We start from the raw sequence: 25,965 nt of genomic DNA, 5'->3' as shown, positions 1-25,965 counted from the left end.
TCCATTTCCCAAGTTTAAATGATTATTTTTTTTAAAAAAAGAGACACTATAGAAATCAACACACTGCCATCATTCTGTGCATCTGGGGCAGCTGGAAGAGGCCAGGACTCAGTGAAATCTCTTCTGCTCCCACACATACCGCTTCCCTGTAGGCACCTTCCGGAAAAACAGACTGCTTCCTCGGCTCATGTTGCCCTGCATTAAGGTGGGGGGAGCGGAGAGGGAGGAAAGGAAGTATGTCAGGGTGCTTGAACGAGAGGCTGAACCCAGAAGAGCTCAGCAGCAATTTAGTTCACAAAATTCATTCTGAAGGGAGATCCATATCATTGTGGAACAAGCCTAGTAAGAGTGAAGTCCCTCACTCCCATTAAACCACCACCTGCCCAGTCTATGGAAGTAACCCAGACACCCTTCCTACTCCGATACTTATGGATTACTTAAAACGTAGAGAAAGCAACATGCTACAGTCTTCCTGAGTGGGCTGTAGCAGCTCAGAATTCTCATGGCAAGTTGCTTGTATAAGAGGACTTTCTATACGAAGGTCACTTTCCATATGTAAAGCCAGCATATCAGGAAGCCTAGGCTAAGCACTTTCCTATAAGCAACACTCCATGCAAACTTTGGATTGGTACAGTCACTTACTACATCTGTTTCTGCACATCTAAATCAGCCTTAAGGGAGTTTTAAGAAACCATTTCTAAACCAGCTGGATTGTACTCATTCCACAACTCTACACTGAAATCGTGACAGGGCAAGATTCACCCCACCTGGGCCTCTATACAGATCAGTCTTTAGTGGAACAGATGGGTTTGGTATGACAGCCAGAATGCATCCAAAAATGGGGGAAGGCTCTCCAACTCACATACAGACATGTTTTTTGTTTGGCATCCTGCTTGGGATGCTGGTAGGCCCAAGACTCTGAACCTATTAGAGAGTTCATTTAAAATGAGTAGGAGAGAGGGACTCTGCATCACCAATTATTCCTCATTCACACTGAGGACCAAGGGGGAAGGACAGGCAATTTCAGTCATACCTCCCTGTGCAGCTGGCTCCAGCAGTTTAACCAGGAAGCATAAGCTGGCGCATATGGAGGGAGGCCACCAGCAAGGCTGGAAAACAGCAAAAGATCATGTTGAGATGATTTATCAATAAATACCACATTTGATAAAGCTTGAGGTTGTTCTCATGACCTGACTGGGGTAGACAGGCTCCCACCTGCCTCATTGTAGACGACCAGAGGCTCTTCCTTGCTCTGCTGATCACACACCCAGGTGACGGGTGTAGTGATGATTGGCAGAGCTGGGATCCGGAGGAGGAAATCCTCTGGTATCCCACAATACACTGTGTGAGGAGCGTGGTGCATTGGGGGAGTTCTGAGTCGCCGGGCACTCCTTCCACCTAATGCCAGCCCGAGCTTCCACACAGCCAGGCAGTGAGATAGGAGGGCATGCGCATGCCTTCCTACCTCACTTTCAGCCTGGGTACAAAAGCTGGGCTACCGGGCTGAGGATTGCAGGGATCCTCAACCTGGGCAAGCACTCATGAGAACAACCTCTGTGCTTATCTCTGGATTGGAGACTGTCCCCAAAAGCTTGGACTAGATTCAGTTTTTTACATCTGTGTCATTAAACAAACTCTGTCTATTTATCTAATAAGATAAAAATGCAGGAGGAAAAACACATACAAAGAGAACACCACTCTTTTCGAAACCTTTCACAATCAATGCAAGTCTATTGAAGAGACTACTGTATCCATATGAATCTACAAAGTTGCACTGGTTTTGCAGTTGCCCACAAGATTCATCTGCTCTGTGCACAATTAGAAACATGCACATGCAGATTTAAACCCCTTGAGGCACAGTGTTCTTTTACTAGCCGCAGCTATTTTGGATATAGGTAGGGCATAGAAAAGGATGGCTCTTCAACCACTGTACTTTTAAATTGAAGCCTTAGAGTTATTCTTGGAAGCTTTCCAACTACTGCCTCAAGAGAATGCCAGAGGCTTGATTTTCCAGCTTTGTGTGTTATAGTAAAAAAATTCCTAAGAACAGCTGCTGAAAATTTGGAGAGAACAGTTGCAAGCTGTAGCACTGGGCTGCTTACTTCGGCCCTCCTGCACATGTTGACCTACAACTCCCATAATCCCTGGTTATTGGCCACTGTACCTGGGGATTATGGGAGTGGCAGTCCAAAAACAGCTGGGGGTGGGGGCTAAATTGAGCAGGCCCGATATAGCACATTGCTAGAACTCTCATTGACTTATGAATTAGAAAGACCTAAAAAACCAAGACTGAACTTTGGGTAGTATGTATGTTTAAAAAGCCAAGTCAGAGGAAGCACTCTGCACTCACCCACAACTATTGACAGCCATCAGATTTGAGACCAACACAAAAGGGTAAGTCAGCATCGTGGCAAAGAACTGCAATTAAAATACAGGAAAATATACCAATGGAAAGAGCACTCCAGCTTTGCTCTTTGACATCCCACCAAATCGAGCCTTCTAAGAACGACAGAAAAACTGAATAGCAATCCCACTTTTGCAGGGAACATGGGCTACACTTCTTGAGGCACTAAACATCATTATTCCAGTGGTAATTCTGATCTGGAATAAAGTTTATACTGCTGGCAATACTGGAGGGGGAAAAAACTATTGGTAGCTGTTGATCTCAAACCTAACAATAGTTTGAGCTTTGTGACAGCACCTGTTTAAATGCTCAGCAAAGTAGATCAACTCTGCCTAAATGCTAACACAGAGTGAAGCTTGTGGGTAAATAGGTACCCACACATATACAGACCTTGGATGGAGTCCTGAAGTCTAGAGCACAAGGCATGTTGTACAGATCACCATCAACAACTTCCCTTACTTCCACGGGGACAAGCATCATCCCAAATTCACCCACTGTCTATTGCCTATTGTCACTGAAAACACAGGCCTTCTCTCAACACTGTCCCCTCACCCTGCCCCCAAAGACAGAGAAACAGATCATATACATACTCCTGTGACAGCCTGAGAATAACTCTTCATCTCCGTCATGGTGGAGACCTAGAAAGAAATGGAGACCAATGAACAGAACCCTCTGCCTCCATTCCTGGCAGTTGTTCCTGGTCACATCCTAATCTCTGTGCGGGAGCAATAGAGCCAGGAGTCACCGGTGAGTGCTGACATATCCCTACACAGAAGTGCAAAACCTGATTTAGGTAGCAACATAGAACTCAATTCACAAATTGGGGGTGTCGAATACTCTGAGGAGGATGCAGCAGCACCAGAATGGGACACCCCCAGACAAGGAGGATGTGCTGTTCACAACCGCCTGCCTGAGCTCAGCAGCCCACCAGCCACACCCTGCATTGCAAGTAGTACACATACCCCATTCTCCAGTGCATAGGTATTGATGAGGTAGGCCAGCATATTACAGAGCCACAAGGACAGGATGTCCCCCAGCAGGCGAGGAATAAGGCCCCTGAAATAGAACAGCCCAGTAAGTAAACTGGCAGTATATTGTCTGAAAAAACCTCACAGCCTACACGGAGTCCTCAATTCACTCTACGAGAGATACAGTCTGGATGTCCCCGCATCACAAGAGACTGATCAACCTAGTGCAAAGCATGATGCTAAATATTCCCTGAGCAGCTTCTCATCTTCACTATCCACTTCAGGAGTGGAGTGGGGCAGGGCGGGGGGGTTACGTAAGAAGTGTCCCAATGGATCAGACCAAAGGCCCATCTTATTCCAGCACCCCTTGCCCACACTGGCCAGCCAGAGGCTTCAAGGAAGTCGACAAGCAGAACATCAAAGCCATCTCCCTCACCCAATGCTGTCCACCAGAGACCTCTGTGATACAATCATCCATGGCATCTCCCCCACCACCACTACCACAGCAAGTACTTACGCAAAAAATCCAAGGATGCCTTCTTCCCGATAAATGGTGACAAAGGAGCTAAGTACCCCACTGGAAATTAAGAAACATATCAAATTACTCTTGTATGTATAAGTTTTGATACTCTATCACCCAGTCCTGTTTTTGATTTTATTTTACTCTAATTTTATTTTCCATTTTATTTTGTTTATTGCTGGTCACTGACTGTAATAATAAAATTCATTCATTCATCAAATTATTCTAGAGCAGGGGCATCAAACTGTCAGCATGTAGGCCAGATCAGGCCCATGGAAATCAACTGACCAGCCAAGTGAGGCCAGGATGAGTCTCGCTGCTGCTGCTTTTCTTCCTCCACTGTGGAAGAAGTGGCAGCACATTTACTTCTCTCCGAGCTTCCTCCTTCCGCCTCCACTGGTGCCAGTATTTCTCTCTCTCCCCCCACCACCCTGTGCATGGTGGTGGAAGCTGCAAGTTGGTTCCCTCTTCCTTGCCACTGCCACTCTCTTCCCCTCCTCCCCACTTGGGCTTTTCAGTGCATGAAGCACTAGCCCAGAACAAGGAGATTGGAGATAAAGAGGGGAGGAAAAGGAGGAAGATGAAGACAAAACCAAAACAGAAGACAGCATGGGGCACTCTCTCTCTCTGGATGGGGGTGGGAGGAAGAGACTGAGAGAAAGAGGAGGAGGAAGAAAGAGGGTGAGTGGAAGATAAGGGAGGGGGGAAGAGGAGCTCTGCTTTTCTTGGGGCATGATGTTGCTTTGGAATTATTGATCTGACTACTGAGTGTTAAAAACTGTTGAGAACATGAACAGTTAAAATATGATGCTTGGTCACTGATATTCAGAATTTCTTCAAAAAATTAAAAAATTGTTTAAAGTTTCCCCGAGCATATTCTGGTGTAAATGCAGTGTATTCAGCTAATTTAAATGGCAGGGTGAGGGAGGAAGAAAGGAAGAAAATGAAAGAAAGAGGGAATAGGAGGAAGAAAGGAGGTGGTGTGAGGCAGGTGCGAGGCGACGGAAGGCAGCGCAAGGCTATGTGTGGCCCTCTGAAGGTGCATCAAATCAGATCTGGCCCACCACCTGACTGAGTCAGGTGACACCCCTGCCCTAGAGGTACAGAGAAAGGAAGTTGCTAAACAAGTGACTCTGTCTTCCCCATCTCCAGTAATGACAAAAGGAAACTTCTGTGGGCACACGCTAATTGCTCCCCAGCCACTTTTAGTTTGCCCAGCCTTGTGAGTAAAAACCTAAATGAAGCCAGCTCACAAATACCTGCACATACCTGTACTTGGTCTCTCTGCCAATGAACTGCACCATACACCTCAAGGTGATCACTGGAAGTCAAGCCAAAAGGAAGAGGAGTGTCAGCGAGGGAGACCTTCCCTACTCTCCTCTCTCTATTCAGGACAACCCGGAAGTGATCATACAATCAATCTCACTTCCAAAGGGAGTATCTCAAATTCATGAAATAGTGGTCCTGAACAGAAAAGAATGGGCCAAGGAAGCGCTAGGACAATAATCTTCCTCTTTCTTATTGCCCAAATAATTGGCAACAGGGATGGCAGCAATGGTCCTTCTCCTGAGGGCAATGCTAGGAGGAAGGTTTATGAAGGTTATAGCAACCAGTCCATACATACCATGAAAAGGATGGGTTACCAGTGTAGCAGCAGAACGTGCAATCATCTCTTGAGAAGTCTGGGACAAAAAAAACAGACCCAGAAACATCAGCAGAAAGGCACACAGTAACTGGCCCAGCAAAGCACAAGATGTAGAGGGATAGCACATTCCCCCATCTGACCAGGCTGCACTGAAGGATTCAATGAGTTCTGCTTAGATAATTTAATTTATATATTTAGATATAGTGCTTGTATAATTTGAAGTATTCCTGTGAAGGAGCTGTCCCCTTACAGTTCATTTGGAGTTAAAATGGACTTGTAATTCTTCTACAGACCAAGGCTAGTTTCAGCTAAGCAGCATATTACAGCAACGTGTAACTTATTAAGAGACAGAACCTTGAACTTTTATCACATTAGGCAAGTCCTCCAAGGTATATCTCATCGTCAGAGGTGTACCTCATATCACACCAAAAAGAATCCTTCTAGCTGCCTGATATCTGCAGTTCTAGGACTATTAGGACGGGGTATATGTCATCCTCTTTAAAAAACACGCAAACATCCTGCATTATATTATAATATTATGTATTATCCTACAAAAGCACCATCTCCGGAGAGGACTGTTGGTGCAATAGTTCTAGAGAATCAACAAAACCAGGCTTTAGGTTTCAGCACTCATAAGTAACCTCCACAGACTGCAAAGGACACTTCATAAACAAAACCAGCCCAGGAGTCCTGGAAAGGAGAAGGGTAAAGATCACCATTTGGCATAGTTCCCCCAAGCAAAAATTCTCAATGGCCTCCTTTCAGTAATCTAGGACCAGGTACACAGGCCGCAACCTGGAATACTGTTCAGCAGGGCCGAACCTGCCTGCAGCCTTACACCCTGGGTAAGCAATAGGTTGCATCCTTATCCCGTGGTGACATTCACTTGATTGGGGGGGGGAGCATTATCCACCCTCTGTGAGCAGGGGGCACACCATGTCCTTGAAGCAGGAGGGTCCTCCATCTGCTCCCACCCATCTCAGTACAGCAGAGCAGAATGCTGGAGACGTGGTCACACAATATTATACACTATAATATCTACAGTGATGGATGCCCAACTCTGCTGAAAGCTCATTCCAGCCTCATCAGGATGTAATTCCTATCAACACTTAACAGGCTGTCGCTCTTGTCTCTGGCACCACATTCAGCTTATTCCAAGGGAAATGAGCCCAAATCTTACCTCCTTAATAACTTGCTCCAGGGAAGACCCAGACTCCTTACGCGTGCTCCCTGGTTCCTGAAGGAAAGGGAGAAACAAAAAAGGCAGCTTCAGAAGCCAGATAGAGGCAGCATCTCCACGCAAGGCACCTAATTTTTTCCATCATAATTTGTTCTCATGACTCTGGGTAGAGGATATTCTGCATAGCCTCACACCTTGCACACAGTGCACTACTTCATTCACCATTTAACTGAGATCACAGACATCTCCCAATACCCACAAGTCCCAAGTCTCCAGTAAAGGAGGAACAATTACTTCACAGAGCAAGGAAAAAGCAACTCATGCAAAGAACTCAGCACTAACATACCTCAGCTTGGTCACGTTCCTGGCACTGCTAGATTGGGGGGGCGGGGGGAGGGAGGGAAAAGAAAGAAAGAGTATGAGCCAATGGCTTATCTCCACAATCCTCATTCATTTTAAGCATATGCAATAGCATTTACCTGCATTCTTCCCTTCCTACATATACCTCATTCACCCTGCTGCTGTTTTCCCTATTTTCTGCCTTGGCTTATTAGGTCCTTGGGGGCAGGGCCCTGTCTATTTTCCCTACGTAACTCTGTACAGTGCCATATACATTCAAGGGGCTCTATAAATGAACAAGAGTGAAAATAATTGCTGTAAACTATTGTGAGCCCTTATACTGTGAGCCTGTTGTGCTATATATGGGGATTGGGAAGAAATTCTATCATGTGTTATCCTGGTTTCTAATGTATGCCACTTCTTCTTGGCTCACTTGCATTATCTGCTCCATAAGCACCTTGTTTCTTACTTTAAAATTTTGTTTTTCTTCAGACTGTTTACATGCCTTTGGAAAAAGATCTCAATTCATTAAAATTAAAAAAACTTGCTGCTGAACCACTTTCCAGTCCAAGCACATGCTTTAAGAACCATTAGCTTACCCCAACCCCTGCCCCAGACAGCCACAGTACATTTCTATTAAGAAGAGAGTAGCAAAACTGATGCAAAAGTAATCAGAATTCTGCCTTTTTCTCTTTCTTGCAGAACTCATAGCTATGTCTACAGATGGCTTCCTGTATAGACCTCTCCGTTAAGAAATATCACTTTATTTGAAGATACTAACGTAGTAGGAAAGGAGGCGAATTAAAGCTGTTTTGTAAGCAGTTACAGAAGTGTCTTAAGTAAATGTCACTTCAACATACATTTCAACAGTCTCTCTCAAAAATGTCTTCAGTTTGTCAACAGGATTACATCAAATGGGAAAGCTTATGTTACTTCTTGCTTAAAGAACAACTTTTGCCAACAAGCAATTACATGTTTCTGGAGAGCACTTTGTATTACTTGAAATACTTGCATATTATCCTGCAATTATTACCCACTATGCGCTCAACACTTGCCCCAAGATGCATTTTATCTAACATCATGCCTTTAAGTTATAATGGATTTGTTGGAGCTTTGCTCCTGAAAGCAGTTTGCATTTTTGCCATCCGCAGGATGAATTCCAAATCCAATACAATGAAAGGGTTAGTAGCCCTGCCCATTTAGCTCTTCAGTGCAACTAAATGCAGATAAATGGCCTTACAGAAATTTATCTGTATGCTATAAGCATACAAACGGATGCTTATAGGCTGGCCTCGAAAAGTAGCCACAGCAGCAAACCAGGCAGCCCACAAAAATTCCTGAGCTAAGTTTAGTTCAGAACTGTGCCACTCTGGCTTTCATACCAACAGATCTGATGATACCAGGGCTGCATAACACCTTGGCCCTCCAGATGCAGTTGGACTACAACCCCCCTCATCCTCAGACACAGTAGCCAATAGTCAGGGATGAGAGGAGTTGTAGTCCAACATCTGCACGAGGGCCCAAGTTGCGCGGTCCTGGATTATACTGTCAAAACCGTGAAACTGCCAAGTTCTTTCCCATTTGCTCTCAGGATGAAGAAAGGGCAAGTGGAGATGCAGCATGTTTACTTAGAAGTGCCATCGGCTCAGTTCACACACAATGGTGAACCACAGTGCAAGGCTACAAGGACAAGTCTCGGGCGTCAAAGTTTGAAAACGATGGTTTGACCTCCTGGTTTAGAGAGGGAGCACAGGGTGTAGTTTGGATGCTACGGCCAACTGGGACTGGTGCTCAAGAGAAAGGAACTCACTGAACTGGAACACGTGAGGGGAAGAGGAGTACACGAGCACAAGGGTCATTCATGCTATTCCAAACCAAAGGCTCGTTTCCAAGGGTGTGCAAATGGGGTCCCCATTGTCTCCACAGCAAGCATAACTTCTCTCTCTAACAAGAACAACAAGCTCCAGCCATCGTCCTGACTTTAGAGAGAGGGTGGGATCATTCCTGCAGTCATATTGTGCTCTGGAGGTGCTCCCAAGTGACTCAGAAGGGCAGCACGATTGCAAGGGCAATACTCCACCCCAAGTTCAGGAGGAAGGCTGGGGCTTGTCCAATTCAGGCTGCATTTTGGAGTCTCTTGGGGTGCCTTAAAAGCACAGAGCAACAACAGGAACCCCCAATTCCCCTCTCTAGCTCCAAGCTCAGGATGAAGGCTGGGGTTAGTCCATGTTACATTGTACTTTGGAGGCACCCCAAGTGGATGAGCTTCAGCATTCCTTGTGAGCTCGGAGCTAGAAGACAGCAGCAGGGGATTTTCCCTTCCATGCTGAACTTTAGGGGTGGTCCAAGCACCCCCAGAGCAGAGCATTCCAGAGACAAAAGTCTGACCCCGTTCCACTGAAGAGTAAGCAGGGTCCGGGAGGCCACAGGTTTTAACTGGCTACTAAGGCCAGCCAAAATTCCCATGCATGTGATTAACTCCAAGTAAATGTGAATGGAACAGCACATTTAGGTCTTGGAAAGTGACCTAAATCACTATTCCCATTTCAAAGAAAAGGTCTCAACAAGCCACACAGGAAGATTTTTTTTTTTTAAAGCACTGCATTCAATAATGTGGAGGCGGGGGAAGGAAAATCCCACTCATTTCACTCTGAATGTATTAACGCTTCCAATGAGACAGGGCAGAGTTTTTTCTAAATGTACGAAACAATGCAACATAATGGATAACAATACAATATCAGGCAAATTGAGCAGTTTCAAGGTTTTAATATGGTACTTTCCCCCCTGGTGATGATCCTTAGGAAGTTTGAGAGAGACAAAGATAGAGATGATAGAGAATGAGTGAGAATGCTGATTTATAAATGGTAGGGATAATATAAACCCAAAATACACATATAATCCAAAACAAAAGTCAAGTTATAAATTCACTTGATAGACTGTGTAAGGTAAAACCAAAGCTAATATTCTTATTCCATCTCAGACTACATGTGAAAACAAGACTAAAAGTTTTGGTTTCACTTCCAGCAAACACACAGAGAAATCTCTTAGGGACGTGCATGGAACAATATTTGCATTCCATCCCAAGCTCGGAACAGAACACAAATACCCTGAACATTCAAAGTCGGAACATTCATAGTGCCATTTTGGACTCCAGAATGGCACTCTTCTGGCCTCTGCACATGCACAGCAACCATTTACGTGGTGGTGCTGACTACACAAATGGCCGCATAAGTGCAGAGGTCAGAAGTACGCCATTTTGGAGTACAAAATGGCACTCGATACACTCAGAACGTTCTGACTCAGAACAGGGTCATTCTGTTCTGAGCTTGGAACAGATCCTTCATTTGAAGGGCATTCTGTTTCAAGCTTAGAACACTCAGAACACCTAATTCAAGTCAGAATGTTCTGCCAACTGAACATTCTGCACATCCCTACAATCTCATTTCTTTTGTTAAGCTAAGAATGTTGGAAGTATTTGTAAACACACTATTCTGTATTGTCTTTCAACTTCTATGAGTACTCTAAAAAAAATCTACACAAACCTAGTAATCATTTAAATATAGCATTTAAACTACATTAAATGTACTTTTATTGAATTTTCCCCTACTCAAAATATTTGAGTTCAGACATTTGTGGCTAGGGATGGACTTTGGAATGTCTAAAGTTGAATAACGTGCCTCACCCTTTAGAAACCACACAAAGGCGGCCTCTCCCGACACACCCATCTCCGCACAGTACTTCATGATTCACATGAGGGAGGGCTCCTTTTACAGGGAGCAGAGCCCCATATTGCCCCCCATTGATGGCTGGAAAGGCATATGGGGAGCACTGGGAGGTGTATGTGGTGGAGTGTAGTCCTTTCCTCATAGAACTCTATAGGGAAAGCGCCTGAAAGGGGCATGCCTCCCCAAACTCATCTTACCAGCCGTCAGTGAGGCAGTATGGGGCTCTGCTTCCCATAAATGAGCCCTCCCCCCACACTGGAAGCACAGAGTACTGTGTGGAGACTGGTGTGCTGCCTGGGAGGAGCAGCCGACTCTACACACATCCAAAGAGATGGCACATATTATTTGACTTTGGCTGTTCAAAAGCACAGCCCTACTCATCATTATTAGGAACATTTTTGAGATACGTATACAGCATAGAAAAACTAACATAGGGTACTTTTTTTTAGTCTTGGTTAGTAAATATAAGGCAAATAAGTATTCCAAATCAGATCACAATCTGTTTAAAGCACCAGCTTTTTTTGGTTCATAATTTTTTTTAAAAAAACCACAACAAACCCCTGTCATCACTGAATGATCTAAAACATATGAACCAGTCTCGCCCCCGTCCACCTAGTATATATGCTTTTGACTTTCACTGTCATAAAAAAGCCTGCCAGCATCTTATTTGCAGCACTCAGAAATGAATAGCCTACCTCACAAAGGTTGCTATGTGGACAAATCAAATTAAAGATGAAGTGTTTTGCATACTACAATTGTTATGCAAAGGAGGATACCTGTAAAACTTTACTGTGCACAATCGTGCCAATGGCTCCCGAGCACAGCCTAGGTGTTAAACCTTTGAAGAGTCCAGCCCTTCCATCAACCTTCATAATGTGTTTAGCTGAAAGCAAAAATCAGAGACATCAGGATCTGCCCGAACACAGGTTGTTCTCCCAATTCATCCAACACACCTACCCAGAAGAGATTCTAGAAATCAAAGTATGTAACAAATAAGATGCTGGTGATTCCATGTGTGAGAAACTATTTGACATTCAGCCCATCCCATGCTGGGAAAGCCCAGGGCTAATGCCAAGTTAGAAACTTCAGTACCAACTATAGGCATAGTCGAGCACACAATAAAGCATGCTTATGTCTAACTGATTTTAGCATGCTTAATTGCACACTGGATTGCAGCTAAAATAGCATCAATCTACCCTGTGCTTGCCCTTAGCAGATTCTGTTGTCCTCTACAGCAGCAAATACTACAGAGCCACAGTTAATCCTTATAGTTAGTTTGAGGTCTGTTACTATTGCCAGTGTATGCCAATGCTAGATCAATAACCTCTGCTAACTGGGCAAAGGGGTCCTTTTAAAGTGGTGGCTCTCATATTTAGAAATGGGGAGAGCAACTGCTCCTATTCATCCCAGTACAGCATTGTTCCAGCGACTGTTGCTGATGTCTCCCTTGTGTTTCTTTTTAGATTGTGATCCTCTTTGGGACAGGGAACCATTTCTTCATCCTTTGTGCTATGTTGTTGGGGGAAAAAGTATATAAATATTTTATAATATTTTATAAATCCAATAATGTTACCATACAAATTGGAGGATTGAGGATGGCATTGTTGAGACATGCACATACAGGCTAAATCATGTTTGTGATTTGGTAGTAGGCCTCAGGAAAAGACCCAGTTGTCCAAACATTACCCACTCCCTTGCATTAAAAATTCTGCCTCGCTAAGTGGAATTGAAAAGCCAGTAACTATACCTATATAGCTCTGAAGCCTCTCATTTTGACTTCCCAAATGGGACCACTGCCATTTTAGCTACCTAACCAGTACTGCCACCCTTCAGCAACTGCAGAACCTCTAGCAAAACCCGGATCACACAAGAGGTCTACTTCAAAGACATGAGTTGCCAAGTACAGTTCAGTAATTACAGCAATCCAATACTTTCTAGCTCTTTCTGGTTCATACACAAAGCTGATACATTATATAATCAATCACTCAATCATCTTTATTACAGTCAAAGACCAGCACACATTATATACTCACCATAAGCAAAGAGACCAGGCAGTTGATAGACCTGTCGCCCAAAAATATTTCTTCCCAGTGTTGGAGGGAGGGGTTCATATCCCACCTTCAAAACAAAGAGATAGTCTGCAGTGACCTTTACAGAGTGAACAGCACCCCAAGGAAACATTCCAACACTGCCTAGCAGCAATAATCTACAGTTCCTCTATTGGCCAACAGGTGTAAGCCAAACTAGAAAAAACAAAGTATTTAATGTTCTGTTCTTGCCTACGATTCCATTACTGCACTAAGTGTAAGTTTCAGATTCCAAAACCATCATATTTAGAAGACGGCCATAGTCTGCAATTCACATTTAGTATCAAGGAGATCTGCAGTTCAGCAAAAAGTGCAGCAGGCATTCTGGACACTGCACACTATCTTCCAGGGTCACATAAGCCATTTAAAACTCCAAAGCTTAAAAATCTCCTTCTTATATTTCTGCCAAATCCTTTCTTCACTCCTGAAGTTTCCCCACCCCATTATTCTGTATTTTCCCAACCAGGTTATTTGAGTGCAAATACTTTTCTTAGATGTGTTCTGCCTCAGAGTTAAGAGTGTGTTGTGATTATGACAATAAATGATAAAGCAACTACATGTGAATCTCCTAACATGAAAGTGTTTAGCTATCGCTCAATTCACCAGAGCAGGCGATGCCCCAAAACGTTTTTTCCATAGTTTGAAATCCACATTCAGTAGCAAGGAAGCCTGTAGTTCAGTAAAAAGTCTTAAGAGCACACTGGAACCATTTTTTACTGCTATGATTTGTCAGAGAAGGCAATATGCTTTCTAAGCAAAGACAGAAGGTATTTATTTATTTTCAAGACAGGTATCTGGCCACCCACCTTCAATGTTGCCCTCAGGCTGGCCTACATAAATGCAACAAACAGTTGTGGGACTGGTATCCTCACAATTGACTTTTGTCCGTAAATTTACAGCATAGCATTACAGGAATTTACGTATGAACACACAAAACATGCAAATGTTCTTTCGATTCCTGCATTCCTGATAAGAAGATGAACATCCTAAAAAAGATGGGCTGTTAAATGCTTGTACAGACAGGTTGTTGTTTCTGAGCAGCTATGTTTTTCAGCCAATGGCAGTACAACCATAAAAACCACAACCAGGCAAAAGCAACATGCAGGAAAAGATACTAAATAAAGCAGCTCTGGAGTCTGGAATTGCTGGTAGTGTCTCAGACACTTTCAACAAAAGAGGAGAGAGGACTGTTTTGAGTATGAAGTGCCCATAGAACCCATGCAGAAACAGCAAGACTCACAAGATTATCCAAGAGTGGGGCTACAGGTAACACACAACAAGGTGGTCTGGAAAAACTTTTGAGCCAGCTAAAACTAGCTTTGGTTTCTACAATGAAGACTGCTCTGTGGCTAGCGTTGGCAGTTTTGATCTCCCAGGAATGTGGGCACAGCAAAGGCAACCAGCGAGAGAAGCGCAGTGTCTTGGAGATGGTTTTGACTCTATGGTGTTACCGGCAGCGGCTGCAAATCCCATTGCTAGCACTCAATCTGTATGGCTGCTACTGTGGAACTGGTGGTTCTGGAAGCCCCCTGGATGCCGTGGATCAGTGTTGTTTCTTACATGATTGTTGCTATCGCCACGCCAGGGTCTCCTTGAGATGCCACAGGAGAGTAAAGTGGGAGCGCTACAAGCTCTTGTGTAAGAGATCAGAGACAGAGTGCCGGTCCACAAGTGTCTGTGGCAAGATGGCATGTGAGTGTGACAAACAGCTGGCAGAGTGCTTGACAGCAGCAAAGCCCAAGAGGAAGCATTCATTTTACAACAGAGGGGAACTCTGCAAAGGACCCAAGGACTCTTGCCCAGTCATTCAGCACAACTGGACTGAAATCGCACACTGGGGAAACTCCCGCTCTCCGTCTGCCCCACGGTGGGGCTCTTAAGAAATGAAATTCTGCCTTGAAACAACTGGTGGGTGCTGTTTATCAGGGGATCTCCCACCCACCCTTTATATTTCTGAGCTTAGTAGTGCAATAGATTGCTTCTGTGGCCTTTTCATGCCAGGCTTTGTCTGTCGTCTGCAAGGAGACGGTGAAAACCCGGAAGCGCGACTTTTCTCTCTCTGCCAGGGCGGTGGCAACACCACCCCAGTAAGAGCCTCGCCTCGGGAAAAGTGGGTGAGGCAAGGGCTGCGCGCGCCCCCCTCTCCGGAAAAGGAGACCTAAGGCAACCACAGGCCCGAAGGCTGGAGGCGAATGGCGAACGACGGGCGGGGGGGGGGGGGGTTGGCGGCATGGGAAGGCTTTTTCCAGACGGGGCAACTTGCCAGGGGAGAGGGAGGCAGCCTGGGGTCGTCCCTGGCATTCCCTGTCCCCCCGCTGCCGGCGAGGGGAAGCAGCCAGGCCCGAGGGTCTCACCTGCACTAGCACCTTCACGTACATGAGCGGCTGCGAGAGCACAGTGAGGCCGGAGCCCAGCAGCACCTGGGAGGCCGTGTCCGCCATGCTGCAGCCGCGCTGGGCTCCGCCGGGGGTGGGGGGAAGGTGCCGCCGCCACCGCTGCCTCCACGTGACCTTCGCTTCTTATTGTCTCCCTTTCCGGTTCCAAATATTTCTCCCTGCTTCCGCCCCTTCTAGGGCAAAGGAAGCCATAGAGATAGATTAGAGACTACAGTGACAGGCGGCCTGGATCTCTGGTAAGCATCGAAAGTGTGATTCTTCCCTCCTAACGCAGAGTCTGGACACTCTTTCCCTTGGTGACTCTGTGTCGAAGAACCCATAACCCCTTAGACCGGGAATTTGAATAAGAATGGCAAGTGTGTGTAACTCTAGTATTTCTTCTATCTCTATAGGCTAGACCTGCAACTCTGGGTTTGCTTTGGCCCTCCCTTTCCCGTGCTGCTTAACACCGTTTCTGACAGCCCTTTGCGTCCTATATGGCACGTGGCTCGGAAGCAGCGAGCGGACATAGAAATAGAAAAAGACTAGAATTCAGGTTGTGTGTGTCATTCTAATCCTTTTCTTTTTCTCTGGCACGGAATGGCCGCTGTAGAATTAGAAGAAAGCCATCAGCCCAGCTTTCGCAAGGGAGCGTTAATACACGCGCGCGATGTTTAGCGACCGAGTAGTAGCAGAAAAGTCTGCAAATTCCGAAGGATTACTTTAAAATTCTTGCTTTGTTAAAGCGTGTTGTAGCAAATAGGTTTCTTAGGGCATAGCACAGGTATATTTGAAAGCTTACCCAGAAGTTCAGTCTTCGCTGCTCTCAGGGAGGAGGCGTATCAGGCAGCATCTCTCCTTTCTCCTCTCCTCCTGGCTGGCTGGCTAGTGCTCCGGTTCCACTCCTTCCTCAGCCTGACAGGTTCAACAGTGAAGGAAATGTTGCTGAGCATCTGCCAGCCAGTCATGAGGAGAGGGTGCTGCCTGACAGAACTCCCTTTCCCTCCCAAAACCGAAGCAGCTGAAACAATCTTCAATTAAAGGAGCATAGGAACCCTTTTTGAATTCTGCCTTTGTAACCGAGTAAAACCACAATACTCCTCTTCTCTAAACGCCGCCCCCCCCCCATTCCTTAGCAACTGGGTTTCATTTCAGGCATAATCTGGGGCTCAGTTTCCCATGAAAAACTTTGATGTACATGTGAGTGAGTGAGTGAACTTGCGGACCCATGAATAAGAAAAATAGAAGCACTGTTGAGGTTGCATTAATACAGGAGGCAATTGTAAGGTAAAGTGTGCCATCAAGTCCATGTCTACCACAGAGCCCTGTGGTTGTCTTTAGTAGAATACAAGAGGGGTTTACCATTGCCATCTCCCGCACAGTATGACATGATGCCTTTCAGCATCTCCCTGTATCACTGCTGCCTGATATAGGTGTTTCCAATAGTCTGGGAAACATAGGAAACTGCCATATACTGAGTCAGAGCATTGGTCTATCTAGCTCAGTATTGTCTTCACAGACTGACAGTGGCTTCTCCAAGGTTGCAGGCAGGAATCTTTCTCAGCCCTATCTTGGAGAAGCCAGGGAGGGAACTTGAAACCTTCTGCTCTTCCCAGAGCAGCTTCATCCCCTGAGGGGAAGATCTTGCAGTGCTCACACCTCAAGTCTCCCATTCATATGCAACCAGGGCAGACCCTGCTTAGCTATGGAGACAAGTCATGCTTGCTACCACAAGACCAGCTCTTCTCTCCAGCATACCAGCAGGGATGCAAACCGACAACCTATGGCTTGTTAGTCAAGTCATTTCCCCTGAGGCAATTGTAGTAAGTGTTAAATTGTTTCTGAACAAGGGGATTGCACATGTTCAAGTGTGCAAATGGAGGTGCATGGGGAGTGTATGATATTTACACAGGAGCAAAAGAAAAGGTACAAAAAGAATGTTTTGTTTTCATGTCCTTGTCATTCTTCTGCAGCAAAGACATGAGTGGGGGGCCAGGAGGCAAGAGCCCATCTTCATTTCTTGTCCCAAGGCCTACTCCAACCTTCTTGCACCCTTAATCTTTCCTCTCTCCTGGAAGCAGTAGCAGCAGAAGAATAGAAAATGAGCAGATGGATGAAGTTCAAGTTTTCCTGCATGGACACTGACAAGCTTCCCACAGTCAATTGGCAATGGAAAGGGGAGGGTTGGTCAAACTGACCAAGTTTTCCATGCATGCTTCTATACAAGAAAGCTTAAAATGCGTACAACTCTATGTGAAAAGTAGTGGGTGAAAGATGAAACTTCCAGAGGGATAATGCCGAAAAGTTGAAGTGATTAAAAATCTATATTCTCATGGCCATCAGTCTATTAAAAAATCTGGCACAAGCACATTTAAACCTGCGTTTGTGTTTCCAACTTGTACATGCGAGAGAGGCTTAAAAATATAAATGAAATATTTCCTATAAAAGCAGCAACCAAAACGTGACAGTAAATAAGGAGCTCCCATGTCTGCTACATACATGGAGAAGGGATTGCATGATAGCTGATGTACAATCCACTAGTGAAACACATCTTAAAGACTTTTTCCTACAACATGAGAAATTACAACTTTACTGGATTGTAAAGCATGTATTTTGAGTTCAAACAAACATATGTGGAGGTAGAGAGACTAGTGCTCTAGCAGACCAAAAGCAGACCCAAGTACTGTCTAAAAGGAGAGGATAAAAGGGATGTTTTAGAGGGTCTCCAGACAGGGATTTATTCCATCCTGACTAGTAATTCCTATGGGCAATGTTGCTGGTTAGCTAGATGACACAAAATCCTTCCCAGAATTTTTGTCCATTAATAGCTGTCCAATCTGTGAGACCTTTTCAAACTACCTCCCAGCATCTTTCTTTTAAGCACAGGTAACATATTTTACTATTATTGACACATTACTATAGACACATGTTATATTCACATGATCCATTTGCAATTTCTTTACTCTTCAGAGAGATTGGGAGATCAGGCAGATAGCATAGAGAGATGTCAGAAAGTCAAGTGCCAGAATAAGAAGGAAATTGTGTTCTCAAGAGGAGAATAAATGCATGTTCACTCAGAAGTAAGTCCCACTGTTCAATAGGGCTTATTCCCAGTTGCAGATGTCTTTTAAAATGAAAGGTTCCATGAGAGGAAACAATGTCCAGATAAACAGATACACACATCAAATGATCGCTGCTTTCATTTGCTGGCTTTCAGAAAAAACCCTGTGTTCTTGTATTGCACTGGTCTTGTTTAACACCAGTGCAACAGCATTCCTAAGCTTTTCCTTTAACATCAAACACCTCCCCCCGCCCCAATGAAGTGGTGATTTCAGACTTTTCTGTGATATAGTGGGTGTATGGAAGAAGTGTATTTAAAAGCAACAATTTATTGAAATATTGGGGAACTCCAGTCTTGGAATTTCAGTACAGCAGAACAAATTCCATGGGCAAGTGTGAATCTCAGGCAGTTCAATATACCTGTAGAGCACTACTGTGCAACAAAAAAATAAAAAGCAATGTCCTGGCTTTCTACACATGCACATAGAAAGCACCTTAGGGACAGTGACTCAGGGAGGGTCTGCAATTTGCAAAGGGGGTGGGGGAGAACACAAGTTGCAAGGTCTGCTCCGGTGCAGACAGAAAAAAGTGGGAAGAACTCTCACAAGAACTGCTTAGATGTGGATGCCCAAGAATGACTCTGGCGAACTGAAGCTCCTGCAAAAATAACCCACTCTCTGTAAGTTACCCTAAAATGTGCACCAGAGAAGGAAGAGGAACCACTTCCACAATGGGCAACTTTACATGTTTAAAGAGAAAACATTTGCTCTCATCAGCTATGGACAATATACACGAACTTCTCTATATATTATACAAACCATTAATGGATATGTTAGAATTTCATAAAATGGCAAGATACAATGAATGGATCATGAGTCTGCTAAAAAGATGACACATATTTGGTATGCTGTTCTTATTTGTGGGTACAATATTAAAATATTCTCTTTCCACACTTCAAAATTATGTTGTGATGTAGTCCTTTCTTATTTTTTAGGCTTGACTATGACAAGCTTTTGGGATTGCCTCTCTTACAGATAGCTACAACAGTCTCTAAAGCTTGACTCCCCAGCCACATGCATTGCTAAGTCTGAGCTGGAATCTAGAAAATTAGTTTACTCCCATCAATTTAAACTGAACCTGATCAGTTTTAAACAAAATAACACTTATTTAAGCTTGGGGCTTATTCTATTCCTATACGGTAGTATTCTGAATGTGTTAACTGTTATATAACTGATTGGGGAAACATGAACTTTATTAAACAAAATTAAATTTACAATTGCTGTGCTTAACAATTCAGTTATAAAAAATACATGAATTCTTAATAAAGCTTTGCTTAAAATATCTGTTGCAACTGTGATAAGCCTTAATTCAGCACTGACCATTTAAAGGCAATAAAAACTCCCACAGAATTTCCATACCAGAATGTTTTATTCACTACCATCAATTTGAGCTTTGTGGCCTCTTGCTTATTTGATTGTTGATGTCTGTTTGTGATATTTACCCTTCAAGACTAATAAAGGCTATCAGTCATTCTTGACAAGCATCTGGACTTAGACTTGATTAACTTCGTTTTTGAGGAAGTCTATTCACAGATGTAAGTGCTCCCAGAACTATTTGTGAGAACCAAGCTGGATGCAACCCACAGATATTCCCTACTCACACACTGCTGTAAATGATCCTTATTTCAGTGAACGTATTCAAAACTTTGTAGCCAAAATAAAATGATACACAAACTTGCTTAGTTTCTACTGAATCCACCAACTTGCTTACAACAGATAATGAAGATTTACAAACAGTTCTTGAAGCCAACACATGGCTTCAGTGGATTCACCACTAAAATTATTAATAAGCTATTGTTTGTACAACTAGTTTATGTCTAATGAAATCATTTGACATATGGCTGGCTCAATACTTTTAGTTTTGGCTGAATTTTAGAATACTGATGCTTTTCTTGACCACCTGAATTTTTTTTTTAAGCTGTATCCCCCATATATTTTATTATGCCTCTTAATGTTCACACAAGCTTCACTTTTCTCTCCGGCACAAGGAAGAATAAGTAATTAACACCAAGAGTTAGAGAAGGCAGTATTAGATGAGACAGAGCAGAGAAAGGCTGTCAGGTAGCCAAGAGCCTGTTCTGAATAAAATGAGAGCTGGACACTCAAATGATAGCACCACTAAAGAGGGAAATGCAACAAAACTTATGCATAAATGTTGCATTTATTCCCTATGCAGGTTGAATGAGCCAACTTATATTCTTTTGACAGTGCCCACTGCTATACAATCACCTATGAAAAATTCAATTCAATACACACAGGCTATTCTCACAAGCAGCCAAGCCTGGGCTTGGCTACCCTTGAGAACAGCTGAGATCCACACGAATCCTGGCAGCGCTAAACCCAGGGCTGCAACACACCCTTAACTTTGGCTCTGGGATAGTCACACGGACACAGAGATGGATGCCTAGGGTGCCCATCCCCTGGGGGAATCCCCCAGTGCACTGCAGGATTCACAGAAGCAAGTCCCGGCCTCTGTTTACCCATGCTGCTGGGAGCAGCACAGAGAGTCATCCATGCTGCTCCCAGCAGCTTGCGGACCCCAGAGGCTTGGAGCGGTTGTCTGGGGGAAGGTAGGTTGAACCCTGCCTCCCCCCGCCCCACCCCGCATGTGCGGTCATATGAATAACCCCACAGAGTTATCAAGTATCCACCCTTCAACATGACAGATCTCACATACACATCAGTTTAAGGAAGCTTTTCTAAAGGAAACAATCAGGGTGGAACTACACGTTACCTCAGCAAATGAAGGTTCCCAAGGATCCATCTGCAGAGATAGGAGTGGTAGGGACATTTCATGAGGATAATTGGAAGAAAATAAGGATATTTAACTTCTCCTGTGCCCATTGATTCTCTCCTGAAAAACCCCTCAGCTGGGTCAGCTTACTGAAAAACTATTAAAAATAGCTATAGGGGATAGCTGCCATAGATAATCTGTGGACAGGTGAAAGGTAAAACACCCTCTCTCTTTTACCAGTTCTCTCTTATAAATGCCTCCTCCCAATTTGTCTTATGGGGGAAACTCCGGATTGGGAACCCATGGTTTCCCCTGTAATATGCAGCTCTGCCCTGATATTAATGAGAGGGGGTACCCTCTTGCCCCCTTTTAATCAGTTAATCTAAACACAAACCTGTAGAGATAAGAGAATTTAAATCTATCATCCTCTTTGCCAATACTGTTAACAAAGAAATGCAGTAGACTTTATGCCAAACATTTGTAATAAGCCTGCAAGCGGAGAGTGCCAGCTTTCCTACTGACCAGTTGTCAACCCAGTGTGGGTTATTCAAAGTCAATGTATCAAGGCAAGGGACCAGATGTTCCTTGTGCATAGGCTGCCTTTGGACCAGTCTCTCTGTTCTCTAGTGAAGAATGTTTTCGGCCAATCTCATTTGGTGCTCTCCTGACTTTGATACGGTGCTGCTCATTGTCTGTCCTCAGAATCATGCGGTCAATTTTTAGGGGTTTCCATTTCAATTCTCGCTGATAGGGAAGTACTTGTGACCTGCTTTGGCTCAGATTCCACAGCTGCTTGTTGCCAAAAGGGATCTGAGATCTCAAAGAAAGACTTCTGCGTAGCATTAAGGGTACGGAAGGCACCTCAGGAGGATTCCACCACATGGACCTAAGTAAGAAAACGTTTTCATAGATAAAAACCAGTACATGATAAAGAGAGATAGGATTATTATTAATCTCTGGCCTGGTAGGAGATGGCTTCCATACAACCACAGGGTATTAACACTTCAGATAGTCTACTGGCACTCCCAGACACGCTTCTTATAGCACCAGTCAGTGGTTGGTTTTCCATTTGTAGTCACATGCAGAATTGCAGTGTTCCTTCAACACAGCAGTAGAGAGAGCATGTTTTTGGAACATAGTAATGTGCAGGAGGTGTGATATATCTAGAGCCAAATAATGTTTATTCAGAAGTAAGTCCTATCTGGTGTAATGGAACTTACTCTCTGAAAAAACAGGTTGCTTACCTGTAACTTATGATCTGGATGTGATCCGTTGTAGCCATAAGGAATGGGTTCTGCGCCTGCGCAGGGATCTCTCAGGCTGATTGTCTAGCTCCTCTTGACGCCCCTCCTCCGCCTGCACGTGCAGTGCTGAGACCGTCAAGATTGGCAGTTGGGGCATCTCCTCCTCAGTTTCTCGCAGACTGCCGTCATGGGCAATCTGCAAGTTGACAAGTCCCTTCTCCCCAATCTGGTACTGCAGTGGGGATGGTCAGGGAGGGTACTTATGGCTACAACGGATCACATCCAGATCATAAGTTACAGGTAAGCAACCTGTTTATCTGGACTGTGATCCATTGTAACCATAAGGAATGGGTGATTAGCAAGATTCTCCTTTCTGGAGGTGGGTGCAGTTGACCCAAAGCCTAGGCTAATACCCTCTTCAGCACAGTTCTTCCGAAATTTGCTTCACGTGCCATTCTCAAGTCAATAGCGTAATGTCTGAAAAATGGCTGCTGAGATGACAAGGTGGCAGCCATGCAGATATCCGACATCTTGATGCCAGCCAGGTCGGCTGCTGATGCTGCATAAGCCCTAGTTGAATGTGCCCGCACAGTGCTTGGCGGTGCAACTCCTTGGCATTTATATGCTTGAAAGATTAGTTCCACTATCCAGTGCGCAAGGCGCTGACATGAAATTGGTTGACCCCTACATTTCCCTCTGTAAGAGATTAAAAGTTTCCTACTCTTTCTGAAGGCATAAGTCCGCTCCGAATAATACAGGAGGGCCCTTCGAACATCTAACGAGTGGAATGCCCTTTCCAAATCAGTTACAGGGTCTTGAAAAAAGGTAGGCAGAACTATCTCCTGATTTAAGTGAAAGTCAGTAACTACTTTAGTGCGAAAGCGTGGATTCAACCTCAAAACCACCTTGTGGGGATAGAATTGAGTATACGGCTTATCCACACGAAGCGCCGTCAACTCACTCACTCGCTTCGCAGATGTGATTGCTACCAGAAAGGCAGCCTTCAAGGATAGCAGCCTAATAGGTATTGTAGCCAGCAGTTCAAAGGGACGTTCCGTAAGTGCCGACAACACTAAGGACAAGCTCCACTGTTCCAATGGCTAACGAACAGGTTGATACAAATTGTTAAGGCCCTTCAGGAAACGTTTACTTTCGGGATGGGAAAATACAGTTGAGCCATCCCAATCCTTATGTCTGGATGAAATGGCAGCCAAATGCAGCTTGATAGAAACGTTGGCTAGCCCCATCAATTTCAGTGATGTTAAGTAAGCCAAAACCTCCCGTGGCGTGGCACGCAAGGGCTTGATGCCTTTCCCCTTCATATAAATGCTATACCTCTTCCACTTGCAAGCGTAATTATGCCTAGTGGACTCACGCCTGCTATTTAGCAAGATGTCTTTCATAACCTGATTCTCCAGGCTGTCATTTTCAAGCCCTGAACTTCGGGATGCAGCACCCTTCTCCATTCCCTTTGTAGCAGGTCCTGTCTTTTTGGGAACCTGTGGAAGGTGCCCCGTGACAACTGCAAAAGCGGAGTGGCCACCAAGGGGTCAGTAGAACGCAGTCTGCCCTGTCTCGACTAATTCGCGCTACTACCCGGCCCAGAAGAGGTAGCGGTGGAAAGAGATACAGGAAACCCACACTCCAGGTGTGCTGAAAAGCATCTCCCAGGGACCCCCAACCTATGCCCGCACGTGAGCAGTAGTTGGCACACTTTTTGTTGGCACGCCTCGCAAACAAGTCTATCGAGGGGACCCCCCATTTGTCGAACACTTCCCGGAGATATATCTACTTTATCTCCCACTCGTGTCTCTGTTCGTAGTTAGTGACCCTGCTCAGGCTGTCAGCCAGGCAATTGTCCACCCCCCGTATGTGGAGTGCTATTGGATAAACAGCATGCTGCACACACCAGTCCCACAGCCTCTGGGCGAACAAAGACAGTGTTCGAGAGACTGTCCCCCCCGGTGATTGATGTAGGCAATCGCCGTCGTGTTGTCCAAATGGAGCTGCACAGTCTCTCCTCTGAGAACAGGCTCGAACGCCTTCAGGGCCAGAAATACTGCCATGAGCTCTAAATAGTTGATATGTTACCGAGTCTGAGGCTGTGTCCAGGAGCCCTGGATGCAATGGTTCATGTAATGCGCCCCCCATCCTGTTAAGGATGCATCCGTCGTCACCCAACGGGTTGGGGTTAATGCTTCGAACAACACCCCCTGCGTTAAATTCTGCACCTCCATCCACCAGTGTAAACTGTTTAAGACTGCCCGTGGTATGGTCAGGCACATGTTCTGACAGTCTACATTGGGGCGAAAGTTGCGGAGGTACCAATGCTGCAACGTGCGCATGTGCAGACACGTGTACTCCACCGTGGTAGTGCAGGAGGCCATCAGACCCATTAATTTCTGAATCTGTACTGAAGACTGACACGGGATGCCCATAAACTGCTGGATGAGTGAGTGTATTTGGCGAATGCGTTCCTGTGGCAAAAACACCCTCTTTTTTTCCAAGTCCAGCACTGCCCCAATGAAATCTATCCACCTCATTGGGGAAAGCTTTGATTTCTTCCAATTGATGTTGGCACCAAGGTTTCCCAACAGATTGATCACCTGCCTTATATGTTGGACCAAGACCTCCCTGCTGCAATTGACCAGGAGCCAATCCTCTAAATACGGGAAGACCATCATCCCTTGAGTCCTCAGGTAGGCGACCACCACCGCCATAACTTTGGTAAAAACCCTTGGGGCTGCTGATAGGCCGAACGGGAGAACCATGTACTGATATATCTGATTCCCCACCGTGAATCTGAGATATTTGCGGTGGTTCTCTTGGATGCCCACATGAAAGTAGGCATCCTTCAGGTCCAATGTCGCTGCCCATACCCCGTGGGCCAATAAGGGCAGGATAGCCTGCAGAGTGATCATTCTGAATTTCCTGGTCTCTATGTAATAATTGAGACCCCTCAAGTCCATTATAGCCCAGATCCCGCCATCTCTTTTTGGGATCTGGAAATACCGGGAGTAAAACCCTGACAGTCTGTTCGCCCACTGCACCGGAGCAATTGCCTGCTTCTCTAGCAGAACCTTGACCTCCTCCTGTAGAACTTCCGTGGCTGGTGTGTAACCAGCCCCGAAAAGGGAGGTTTCTCCACAAATTCCAACGCATACCCCATCTGTACTATCCTTAGAACCCACCGGTCTGATGTTATATTGTGCCATGCTTGGGCAGGCTTGCCAGTTTGATGGTATTCCTGGCAACTACAGGACCGGTGGTGGGGGCCCTGACTAGGTTGACCGCTGGTGTTGGAATCAGGCCAATGTTCTGAATGTGCAGTGGACGAAGCATCCCATCAAAAGCTCTGCTTTGCAGCTTTCTTGTTCTGTCATGTTGCATTTCCTTTCGCTTTCTGGTTATACCCCTTAGGGCGTTGATAGGGTCAGTATTGCCTCCTATAGTCCTTTCTCTCTTGGAATCGGTTGGGCCTCTGACAGAAATAAGAGCGGCCCTTTGGTGTAGTCCCTGATGCACCAGCCAATGTCATAAAGGTACGAGCCGTATATATTTTGACTTTTTAAACGACTCCATGGACGTGTCTGTCTCCTCATGGAACAGCCCTTTACCAACAAAT

General features: G+C 45.0%; 2 protein-coding genes and 1 long non-coding RNA gene across 11 annotated transcripts in view; 1 reads left to right on the top strand and 2 right to left on the bottom strand.

Moving 5' to 3' along the window:
• Nucleotides 1-16,191, bottom strand: MTCH2 (mitochondrial carrier 2). 4 transcript variants are annotated; one of them, XM_053287483.1, is made up of 13 exons: nt 16,046-16,191; nt 12,815-12,899; nt 11,558-11,664; nt 7,064-7,090; nt 6,718-6,774; nt 5,517-5,574; nt 5,162-5,213; nt 3,890-3,949; nt 3,367-3,460; nt 2,995-3,042; nt 2,351-2,418; nt 1,034-1,109; nt 1-195 (listed from the first exon to the last, which is right to left on the bottom strand). In XM_053287483.1, exons 3-13 carry the CDS (start codon nt 11,651-11,653, stop codon nt 109-111), a joined length of 723 nt encoding a protein of 240 aa, XP_053143458.1. In that variant the 5' UTR covers nt 11,654-11,664; nt 12,815-12,899; nt 16,046-16,191; the 3' UTR covers nt 1-108. The 4 variants fall into 4 exon arrangements, with proteins under 4 accessions (XP_053143458.1, XP_053143459.1, XP_053143456.1 ...); XM_053287484.1 differs by lacking the exon at nt 16,046-16,191 and adding an exon at nt 15,245-15,378; XM_053287481.1 differs by lacking the exon at nt 16,046-16,191 and adding an exon at nt 15,223-15,353.
• LOC128341232 (uncharacterized) lies at nt 15,367-19,846 on the top strand. The gene is made up of 2 exons (XR_008314272.1): nt 15,367-15,500; nt 17,217-19,846. It is a non-coding gene; the product is annotated as an uncharacterized LOC128341232 (long non-coding RNA).
• The window catches only part of AGBL2 (AGBL carboxypeptidase 2), a 71,049-nt gene continuing 64,621 nt past the window's right edge, over nt 19,538-25,965 (bottom strand). For all 6 annotated transcript variants that reach the window (XM_053287475.1, XM_053287478.1, XM_053287473.1 and 3 more), the window contains one exon: nt 19,538-21,982. In XM_053287475.1, coding sequence (XP_053143450.1) covers nt 21,658-21,982 — 325 coding nt within the window. In that variant the 3' untranslated portion in view covers nt 19,538-21,657. The remainder of the gene's footprint in view (nt 21,983-25,965) is intronic.

This window comes from Hemicordylus capensis, chromosome 1 (genome assembly GCF_027244095.1).
Source record: "Hemicordylus capensis ecotype Gifberg chromosome 1, rHemCap1.1.pri, whole genome shotgun sequence".
Classification (NCBI taxonomy): domain Eukaryota; kingdom Metazoa; phylum Chordata; class Lepidosauria; order Squamata; family Cordylidae; genus Hemicordylus; species Hemicordylus capensis.
The sequence above is the reverse complement of the archived record's forward strand: the minus strand, read 5'-3'. Positions and strand labels throughout refer to the sequence as shown.